Source organism: Macrobrachium nipponense, chromosome 13, assembly GCF_015104395.2.
Source record: "Macrobrachium nipponense isolate FS-2020 chromosome 13, ASM1510439v2, whole genome shotgun sequence".
In the NCBI taxonomy this organism is placed as follows: Eukaryota; Metazoa; Arthropoda; class Malacostraca; order Decapoda; family Palaemonidae; genus Macrobrachium; species Macrobrachium nipponense.
In genome coordinates, this window is record NC_087206.1 from 73,632,965 (window position 1) to 73,645,464 (window position 12,500).

The window sequence follows — 12,500 nt, forward strand, 5'->3', positions numbered from 1 at the left end:
CACTTACTCGAGGATCATTACAGATATTACGCTTCTTCGTACAATTCCTTTTACAGAACTGTAAAAGGACGGTTAGAACCATAATATTTCCTATTAAATAAAAAAATCTATTTTTTCTCTTCTTTATAAATGGAATACATTTCCTTTCATCCGGCAATTGAGTAAATTGTTGTATTTTTGGCCTAAATTGCAGTCATTAAAAATTTAATGAACTTGCCCGGTGCATTGAACTAACGTGTGATTAAACAAAAGCCACGAAACTCCCTGTGTTAGTTCCAAAAAGCTGTTCGATCAAACGTCGATTGGATAATTACAACTAAAATAACTTGCTCGAATTAATATATATATATATATATATATATATATATATATATATATATATATATATATATATATATATATATATATATATAAATCTAAAGATATATGCCACGAAGGAAAATAAAACGAATGTAGGATCTGCAAGATCTTTCGACATTAAAACGTCCTTTACTGCTCAGTAAAGGACGTTTTAACGTCGAAAGATCTTGCAGATCCTCATTCGTTTATTTTTCCTTCGTGGCATATATCTTTATTTATGGATTTATCACGTTCCTAACTTTCTTTGTGATTCAGTTATATATATATATATATATATATATATATATATATATATATATAGTATATATATATATATATTATATAATATATATATGTATATATATATATATATATATATATATATATATATATATGTCATATATATATTATATATATATATATATATAAGATATATATATATATATATATTATATATATATATATATATAGTATATGTATATATATATATTATATATATATATATATATATATATATATATATATATATATATATATATATATATATATATATATATATGATATGTATATTATATTATATATATATAATATATAATATATATATATATATTAAATTATAGGGTGCAATGTCGTTTAATATCTAATTCGCGCTATTTTTGGATATACCACCAAAAGGCCGCCAGTTATGAGTGATAAATGGTTGTTAACTCGGTGGCTCGAACACCCGACAGTACGAACCGACGACTTCCAGTCGACAGCCAAAAGCATTCTGCTATCAAGAGAGGTACATAGATGCGAAGTACGCGGGCCCCCAAGAGGGCTCTACCGAAAAAATATAAGTGATGTGGGCTCTGCCGTGCTTATACCTTTTACGGTCCTGACCACGAATGTTGTAAGTTCGTACTGTCGAGTATTGGAGTCAATAGGTTTATTCCCAAGCCATTGACGAGCGACTGATACGTAGTGGCAGAAATCACCATCAAATATTCCACATGCAATACAAACGAACATACATAAGCAATCATGTGAGACTATGGATCCATACCTGCGATGATCATTGCAATTGCTAAAAAATTCGATTACCTGCCATACTGTTGAGGGGTGAGTTCGTTTGCTCGAATATCCGTTTTTGTTCACATAAGAAAATGGAAATTTTTATTAATAAAGTTGGTGTGGTTGTGTTTTCTTTTACCCGAAGAATAAGCATACAAACTACTTTGTAGTTGTTTTTGTTGTTGTTGTTATTGGGGGTGTAGGAAAGACCTACAGAAAAGCCTAGAAAGCTCTGGAAAAGGCTTTACCATTTAGTTAAAGATACAGGAATTTTAGTATAGGATATATATGATTTATTTATGAGAGGTATGTAAAAAAAAAATAATGTGTATGTTAAACAGCACTGAAGAATAATTTCTAATAAGATATAGAGTTTTTATTTCAATTTTCGTTGGTGAAACAGCGCACTATTTGACTGTAGATTTTGACATGTTTTAATTTATGTTAGAATTTAGGAATATAATGTTTACAACTTATTCCTGAGAGGAAAATCTTGCACGTGCCCGGAGTAAGCTGGGGGTCGTACCACACCTTGTTTATTTGGTAATATGTATCCCATTTGGAACCTGTCCTCGTAAAGTAAAAGAGTAAGGAATATCCATTCCCTGGACGATACAAAGAGGCATACACATCGATCTCGTAATAACCATAGATATTATATTCACCATATGAACACAAGGAGAACCAAATAAATTTCACCATATGGAATGACGACACTCCCCTCTCGCTGTGATGTTGAGTAACACTGCGTGTGTTTATATGAAACGAAAGAAATTTGCTGGCTACGATGCATAAATATGATTATTTCCTCACTGAGAGGGGGTTTATGTTCACCGTTTGTTTGACGGAGTTCCTTTTACTGAAGCGTAGTTTAGATGCAGTTTTTTAAGAGGAAGGTTTAGGTTTTGAATTCTATGCAAATAACCAAAACGTATGTAGAGCAAGCACTAAAGAAAATGGACATATTACAAATGGCATAAATTCTATTTAGAATACCTACATATACATATACATACATATATATATAGTATATCTATATATTATATATATATATATATATATATATATATACATATATATATATAGTATATATATTATATATATATATATATATATATATATATATATATATATATATATATATAAGAAAATTTGAACTTCCAGCCAATATATTTTTTACATCGCCTTTATTTTTATAATGCAATATATATATATATATATATATATATATATATATATATATATATATATATATATATAATATATATATATATATATATATATATATATATATATATATATATATATATAATTGTGTGTGTGTGTGTGTGTGTGTGTGTGTATATACATATACATACATATATATATATATATATATATATATATATATATATATATATATATATATATATATATATATATATACTCTTCATCAAATTAAGTACTGTTTGCGTTATAGATGATGCATGAAAATTTGGAATCACGTTGAAATACTAGTCTTGATTATATCACTAATATCACAAAGACATGGTTCAATGTTTTTCTTAACTCCATTACCTCCTTTAAGCAGATGAATAAAAAATAGTAATGTATCAATTCTCTGAAAATGTTTCCATGATATAGGGTCTATAAGGATTAATTGAAAGGTATTATTTCTGTTTATGTGCGTGTGTGTTTTTTTTCTATGCATGTCCAATCGCTGACGGAATTTCTAAGTTACGCCTATGGTAAACCATAAAAAAAAAAAACCCAAAATGGGTGTTTCGTGTTGAGTTAAAGATACAGGAATTTTAGGAAAGGATATTTACGATTTATTTGTTAGAACGAAAATGTAAAAAAATGACTAATGTGCATTTTAAACAGTCCAGAACAATTATTTATAATAAGATATAGCGTATTTAGTTTAATTTTCGTTGGTGAAATAACGCGCTATTTGACCGTAGATTTTAGCATGGGCCCCGAGTAAGCTGGAGGTCGGATCACGCCTTGTTTGTACATTTGCTGTCCAGTGTTAAGCGGACGTATGGCTACTAAACTGCATATCAGTGACTTATTGCATCTTCTTTAAAAGTCGGTGTAACCCTCCACTATTTTCCTTTTAGTGACTCATTTGCATTTTCTAAAAAAGTCAATAAGTGAACTGAAATAACTGAAGCGCTTAAAGGAATTATGTTGGAGGCAGTGTTTATGATTACGGATATATAAGATGCTACGTTGTAGGAAGCCCTCTAAAAGTTGAAGGTTTTTATTGAAACTCTCGGAGAGTACTTTTTCTGCCTCTTTCTGAAAGAGAGAGCGAATGTACTCTCCGAAAGCTTAAATATAAACTTACAATTTTTTCCCCAAATTTTATTGGGCTTCCTACATTACATTTTAGTGCACGGATACAGTGTTTATAACTGCGATATTCAAGATGAGTTTGCATTCAATGCAATGGGGCTGTTCAAAAGTTACGTAACACTTTGTTGGTCCATTTTGACCGTGTTTGTAAGTAGCTCTTTTATGGATTCCAAACAATTAAATTATGCTTCGAGTATGCTTCTTTAGTAGGATACGCGCAACATTCGCTATTCAATTAATCTCAGGAACTACCAAAGTTTATATAATTGTCACCTACCTTGTTCAAAGTGATATGGAGTACCGTAAAGGTTTGATCTTACGTTAAATTATCCAGAAAGAAAATTTGTTCTCCGTTAATGTCGCGTTAGAAGAAAATCATATTTTTTATTTCGAACTCAAAATTCCAGCATGTGTTCGCGTCCCACGTAGGGAAATAGTAACAGTGTTAACAATCAGAGTTCAGTCGTGGTAGAGATACACAATTAAAGGTAGGCACCTCTCTGAAGTAAAGAGACATATATATCCATTTCCAACAGCGTCCGAGTTAAGCAAGAGACCAGCACGAGCGATGTGCAGGAATTATTGCGCTCTAGGACATATTCTGCAAACAAATGACATCCATCAACGAATCATCGCGTATTTTGCTCTGTATATTTCGCCTCATCGTTGGAACACGAAAGGAATGGCAAACGCGAATTCCATTTGACGGAAAGAGGCTAGGAATGTAGGGAGAACATATTCACTGCGAACGTCAACAAAGCTTAAGCTGTTCGTTGCAAAGAGAGACGCTTATGTGTGCAATGTTTATATCTCCATAAATTACAACTCTCTCTCTCTCTCTCTCTCTCTCTCTCTCTCTCTCTCTCTCTCTCTCTCTATAAACGTAAAGGGTAAGAAATTTACTGCATCGTCTCGCATAAATATTTATTACACCCAAAAAGCGAATACAATGAAGTTACCGATTCGGTCGAATCGGTAACTTCACTGAAGTCCTGATTTCTCTTCTGTCCGCTGGGCGCTGGTTCGAAACCAGGAAAGGACAAAATCATCATCAACAAAAAAATTCCCCTTCGGTGAACATATGAAAATATATTAATTCCGAAGTTGGATATTAAAGGACATTTGTAGCTCGATGTATGTATATGAATCGCGGTTATGTGACAGAGATTCATATATTATATATATGTATGTATGTATGAAATTCTCGATGTTTGATCTATTAGATGTATGGTGCGTAGTCTTTTGGTTTCTAAGTCATATAATATTCATATTTTCGCTGACTGTTTTATGAAAAAATATTCTTTTTTTACAGGGCTGAACGTTTCTTAAACGATATTGAAAACAAACTTGAAAATAAGGAATTTGAGAACTGTTTGAATTAAGATCTAAATAGATATATAGATTTACGTATATTTAGTTATTAATCTGAACGAATTGTAACATGGAAACGGATTGGGTGATATTTGTTTTAGAAACGCATTTTATTGATTAATACTACCTTATATGATCTTCTAAAAATATTTGTTTTATCACATGCAAATGTAGGCTTAGATAGTTCGAAGACGTTAAGAAGACTGACTAGTTTTATATCTTGATTGAATGGCTGCGGAAGTGCCTATATTTCCTGATACTGCTTTTATTACAGTTGATATAAAGTATGATTTTACGTACATCCCCTCGGCTCCCCCCTCCCTCCCCCCCCCCCCCCCCACACACACACATACCCCCCCCACCCCCCAAAAAAGCCAATTTTTTTTTTTTTTTTTTTTTTATTCCTGATGCTAATTGAATCTAAATATGAACACTGCAATGAAGCCTTTGTAAAATGAGCTACCTCAAACCTCTGTCGGATTTTAGTAATTCGTCTGGTACAAGAAACACAATTTCCAGCGAGTGTCAGCTGAGCCTAGATATATAACAGAACACGTCCATCAGGTATCGGCTAAAAAAATGGACCCGAGAGATTTTTATCTTACCGTCCCAATTCGAGAATTCAGAGACTAAATATTGGAGAGTCAGAGAGGACGAACAAAACCGGGGGTTGGATTAAAGTGGAATTGCTCCAAACAGGTCCTTCCTCAGCAGACACATTTGCTATTCCGGCCTCTTGTATCCCATGAGATTCTTAGTCTTTAGTGAATTTGTGTTTCAACTTCTTTTGATAAAGATGCTTTATCTTACAAATAGTATAAAGTTATATCCAATATAAGTCAATACCACACCGTGAGGAAAATTAGATGAATTTTTCATTTCTCACATCCAAGCTTTGGAACTCTCCTTGAACCCCGCACACTCGCCCTCTCTCACCCCCCCCCCCCCCCCCCCCCCCCCCAACCCATTTATCAAGCATCTTTTGTTATGTCTGTGAAACTGGGGGTACTCAGTTATAATACTTGTGACCAAAGCACTTATTTTTTATGGTCCAGCTCCTTCCGGTATCTAGTAACGTCCGGTGCACGAAGGTCAGGTAAAAAATAAAAATAAACATAATTAAAAAGATACTCTCAGACAATTAAAATATCCTTCAGCTATTCCTAAGAAGCTCAAGCTGAAGTTGGTTATTATCATCAGAAATATTAGGTTAAGTAAAAAAAATAAATAAATAAAAAAAAACCCTACGACAATGAAGATGTACTTTCATTTATTTCTAAGAAGCCCAAGATTGTCCCTGAAGTTGGTTATTATCATCAGAAATATTAGGTTTAGTATTAGTTAGACAAATATCAAAGGCTGCGGTGACTGACGGAACATAATTTCTGCCTAAAATGTAAGGCAATACTTACCTTCTTCAAGGAATGTAATTTATACATTTATTCAGTCAATGAAGAGAAGGGTGTTGTGCAAATACGTTGTTGTACATTTAGGATATACTTTTAACATTCAAAGTATCCTGTCATTAGCCTTTTGACTTGCTGTGCTTGATCATGGACTGATGTAAATCCGAATACATTTTTGCGGTCAAAAGAGCCTCATGATTCCTGACGGTGATAGCTAAGCATCGCGTTCATCAGAGCGTGCCACTTCCTGGTTAATCCCCAGAATACTTCCGCAAACTTCCAAAGCCTCGGAAGCCATTCATCTCATTCCAGAGAGCAATAATTCACCTCGATGATGGAGACCTTTGCACTTCATGCAGGCGGACTGACATACTTTTTTTCCAACGCGCTCAAAGTATCTGAGACGAGGAAAGATCCGGACTCATTCTTCTTCATAGACTCCTCAGACACCTACCGAGTCTCTCGACTTTGTCCAGATTCTAGAAGACAGAGGTATGTGTTTTTTCAAAGTGCGTCGAAGCAAGTGCTTTTCGTGTCAATTGACCTGAATTTTCATCGTCTCACGAATGAAACTTTTATTTTATTCCCGAAAAATTTAGTCTTCGACGAGGATAAGCATCGTGTAAAGATGCAGTATGTGCGAACGATACTAGTAGCTTATTTGTAATTAGGATTCTTGCTGTTCTGAGACGTTTATAGAGTATACGCACCTTCTGCAATCAGGTATTCGAATACCACTTTGTGTCGGAAACGAGGGGCTTTTTTGTTGTATTCTTCAGCAAGGGAACAATATTTGAGTAGTCTCTGTTTACATATAAGGTGGTTAGATTGAATTTATACAAGGAGTGATACGACCTCCCGCTTACTCTGAGCGCGTGCTAAATCCACGTTCAAACGGAGCGCTGTTTAACCAACGAAAATTAAGATAAATAAGCTATATTTCATTACAAATAATTACTCTCGTTTTATATTTATCAGTATGCAATAAATTTTCAGAAAGACTAAGTAGGTTGTTCCGTAATAGATTAGCATACTTTTTAGTGGCAGTTTGAATCAAGAGTTAAATTTATATATGTGTGTGGTATATATATATATATATATATATATATATATATATATATATATATATATATATATATATGTATATATATATATATATATATATATATATATATATAATATATATACATTTATATATATACATACATATATATATATATATATATATATATAGATATATATATATATATATATATATATATATATATATTTATACTATCAAAAATAACGGTATGAAGAACTCTGCTTCGTCCAACAAAAAGATTAACCCTAAGTGAGTTCATGACCTTTATCTTCTTCATAAAAGTCCCTGATATCAATCAAGCAGGCTTAAGCACACCAACACTGCAGAATATTAAAGCTTCCATTAAATGGAACACTTTTAAAATGATGAAATGAGGAGAGAGAGAGAGAGAGAGAGAGAGAGAGAGAGAGAGAGAGAGAGAGAGAGAGAGACTCTAACGTGTTGCTTGCAAGAGCTATTTCTTCTACTTTTATTCTGGCAGGGTTCTTTCGTCGTGATTCAGATTTTGTTATTGAGGACCAAAGAGATGACGAACGTTTTTGTCAAACTTTCCATCGTGCAAATTCCACAGTTTTACGTGGTTCTTAGATTTTGCCGTTCTTGCTAAGCAAAATTGCCATTTCTAAGTCTTGTTTTATTTCGCTAAAGTTCTATGAGAACCCATCTCCTCGGCTATTTCTTTTTAACTTATAACCGACCAATATAACTTTCCAAGGCCACAGATAAATTAATGAAGGGCTCATACCCATTTCAGCTGAAAAATTTAGCAATAAGATGAAATTCCCCACGATCAAAACAAGCACACTGGTTTGATAAAGCGCTGCTCTATCCAGTCCGTTTACTTGGAATTTGAATAGTGTGCGGCCTCCTGTTTCTCTATTAATTGTTCTGCGACTAGGAATGAGCGATGTCCCTTTGTGAAGCATTCGATGATGAATACGAGCAGATTATGAAGCTGCAAATCGCGATTTGACGAAAGGAACAACTGCCCCAAATTGAATTATGCCGCCTCTGTCGATTCCTTTGTTCCATCCGGTCATTTTCGCTTACTCGGGGAGTAGTAAGCCAATGTATAAGTTACTTTGTTGCTAATGATTATGATATCCATGAATACAAAGACTGTGGTGTCATGAATGAATTCGATGACATCCTTTGAACAGTAAACATTTTGTGTTATTGCATACTTAGCTGCGAAATTTGAACAGAAGTGTTTGCAAAGCGACTATAACACGCTCTTATATTTTGGAACGTCGATCGAACATTAGTTAAGTTTAAGTTATAAATTATCCATTTCAACTTATGTATTCAGCAAATCTGAGATATGAATGAATTCGTTGCTTTATCCTCAGTTTTCAGAAAAGGAAAATGATTGAAATATCCATAATTTGTAAATCTTTTTTATCAGATTGCGCATATTTGATATCTTGTGTCGATACGGTTCACGTTGGCCAAGAACATCATTACATATACATTTTTCTGTATTTTTTATTATAAGGATCTTGTAGGCATTGTGCAATTTAAAATTTTATCAGCGATACCTATTTCAATACAAGGAAGTCACTCTAATTTCAATGATATAACTCGTTTTATTTATCTAAGAATTTTCTCCATCAATTCTATACTTTAATAGATAAGAACTTCCTACTTGTATTTGGTTTAGGATGTCGATACCCCATACATCAGTGATTTCAACAGCTTTAGATTCTTTTGAAATCATCGATTGGATAACGGGCAAATAACTAATGAATCTGAATTGCTTTATAAAGAGTCCCTTTCTTCTATTATCCATTGAGATTTTCCATTCAAGTCCTTCCGTCATACAAGCCTCCGTTATGCCCAATCTGCGCAGGCCTCTTTATATTTCCGAAACAGCATAGAAGAGCTTCTAAATATCTGCCTTCCTTCCCAACATAATAATGGACCCATTAGAAATCTTGTTTGTTTGTTTGTATGGCGTTTTTACGTTGCATGGAACCAGTGGTTATTCAGCAACGGGACCAACGGCTTTACGTGATTTCCGAACCACGTCGAGAGTGCTGAACTTCTATTAGATATCAAATCCTTTATCTACAGGACTGAAAAAATGCACAATTTCTCCTGACGAAATAAAGGCAGCCTATTATAAAGAATACTCAAATTGCCAGGAAGATGCCTGGAAATGAATCCAGAAAAAAAAAAAAAAAAACTCTTCATATGCCAGGGAGGGTCTTTAATTTAAACGAAGACAACTTTAGACTCGGGGCTTTCAGAAATAAATTTCTAGATAAAGGAAAGTCCAATTACCTGGGAGGGTTAAATAGAAAAAAAGCCTAGATTCGACCATTTAAAAAATATAAAACTATTAATTCAATATAAATGATTCAATGTTTCGTTTTGCAGAAACCTTACAATGCATGGTTACTTTTGCATCCGTCCAACTGGCAGCCTGATTGTACTCGCTGACGTGTTCACATAATCCACAGGCTTTGCCTTCTGTTCGGACGTTATATTTGTTTTTATCTGAATTGTATTTCAAGATCTTTACCACCTCTCTCAAATACTCTTTCGATACACTGATTGCAAAAGGTATCTTGTTAGTGTATCATTGTTTTTTCAGGAGAATAATCGATTACTATATTCACCCATAGGTTAACATTAAATGGTTTCAGCAATTGAGGGAGGCGCGTGAAAGTGAAATGGTCACAGAATGGTAAGAGGTTATTATATGACAAAATCACTCAAAGTCCAGCATCATCAAATGTTTTTATTTGTGATTGCGAAAACGCGTAAGTGTGTGTATATAGAATATATATATATATATATATATATATATATATATATATATATGTATATATATATATATATATATATATATCATATATGTATATATATATAATATATATATATATATATATATATATATATATATATACATATATATTTTATTATTGGAAATAAGAAACACTTCAGTTAAACTGACTAATATATTCAGTATTATCTAATTTAAAAATTTATGTATATATACTATATATATATAATATATATATATATATATATATATATATATATATATATATATATATATATATATACACACATGCATATATATATTTATATATATATATATATATATATATATATATATATATATATATATATATAGATATATATATATATATATATATATATATATATATACGTGCATATATAGATATGCATGTATATGTATATATATATATATATATATATATATATATATATATATATATATATATATATATATATATATATACATACATGCATATATAATATGCACGTATATATATATATATATATATATATATATATATATATATATATATATATATATATATATATGTATATATATATATATATATATATATATATATATGCATGTGTGTATATATATATATATATATATATATATATATATATATATATATACATAATTTTTAAATTAGATAATACTGAATATATTAGTCAGTTTAACTGAAGTGTTCTTATTTCCAATAATAAAAATAGTAATTGTGTATGACATTATTATAAAGTAGAGTTCTTCCCCCAGAATTAAGGCATTCGTAATTTGAAACTATTGGCTGATTAATGATGTTTTCATTATTTTCATTATCTAGAAATTATTTTCTCAGATGTTTTGAATTTGAAACAAAAGAGAAAACCACATTGGTTTTCATTTTTCCTTGCTGGATACAATGAAGAGACCTGCTGTATAATTCATTGCAACATGCAAATACTTTTGTATATCATTATTTTCATAAATTTTTTAAGAAAATCTGCGTGACAGGTCATTGCTTCAAGTATCAAGAACAATAGAGAAACAAGGTGTGATCCGACCTTCAGCTTAATTTGGGGCCATTCCTAGAATCTATGGTCAAATAGAGCGTAGTTAGTTTCGCCAACGAAAATTAAAATAAATACGCTATATTTTCTTAGAAATAGTTGTTCTGTACTGTTTAACATTCACATTGTTTATTTCTTACATTTCCATTTAATATATAAATCATGAATATCCTATTCCAAAATTCCTGTATCTTTGTCAGAGCGATACACGTTTTTATGACCTTTTTAGGCTTTTCTTTAGGGCTTTCCTAACCACCCCACCCCCCTCCCACAACAAGAACAACAACAACAGAGTAGTTTGTAGGTTTACTCGCCGAGCAAGCGATAATGTTTGTCCCATTTCCTCTAAATGACACCTGTGCACCATCTCCTCCTAATGACACCTGTGCACCATCTCCTCTAAATGACACCTGTGCACCATCTCCTCCTAATGACACCTGTGCACCATCTCCTCTAAATGACACCTGTGCACCATCTCCTCTAAATGACACCTGTGCACCATCTCCTCTAAATGACACCTGTGCATCGTCTCCTCCAAATGACACCTGTGTACCATCTCCTCTAAATGACACCTGTGCACCATCTCCTCTAAATGACACCTGTGCACCATCTCCTCTAAATGACACCTGTGCACCATCTCCTCCTAATGACACCTGTGCACCATCTCCTCTAAATGACACCTGTGCACCATCTCCTCTAAATGACACCTGTGCATCGTCTCCTCCAAATGACACCTGTGTACCATCTCCTCTAAATGACACCTGTGCATCGTCTCCACTAAATGACACCTGTGCATCGCTCCCCCAAATGACACCTGTGCACCGTCTCCTTCAGGTGACACTTGTGCACCATCTCTTCCAAATGACACCTGTGCACCATCTCTTCCAAATGACACCTGTGCATCACCTCTTCCAAATGACACCTGTGCACCATCTCCTCCAAATGACACCTGTGCATCACCTCCCCCAAATGACACCTGTGCACCGTCTCCTTCAGGTGACACCTGTGCATCACCTCTTCCAAATGACACCTGTGCACCATCTCCTCCA

The 12,500-nt window shown here is 32.9% G+C and overlaps 1 protein-coding gene across 1 annotated transcript in view; it reads left to right on the top strand.

Moving 5' to 3' along the window:
* The first annotated feature begins 11,778 nt into the window (after positions 1 to 11,778).
* The window catches only part of LOC135225361 (uncharacterized), a 1,472-nt gene continuing 750 nt past the window's right edge, over positions 11,779 to 12,500 (top strand). Inside the window, exons 1-2 of the mRNA XM_064264693.1 lie at positions 11,779 to 12,187; positions 12,286 to 12,500. The exon at positions 12,286 to 12,500 is cut by the window's right edge and continues 750 nt beyond it. Coding sequence (XP_064120763.1) covers positions 11,779 to 12,187; positions 12,286 to 12,500 — 624 coding nt within the window. The remainder of the gene's footprint in view (positions 12,188 to 12,285) is intronic.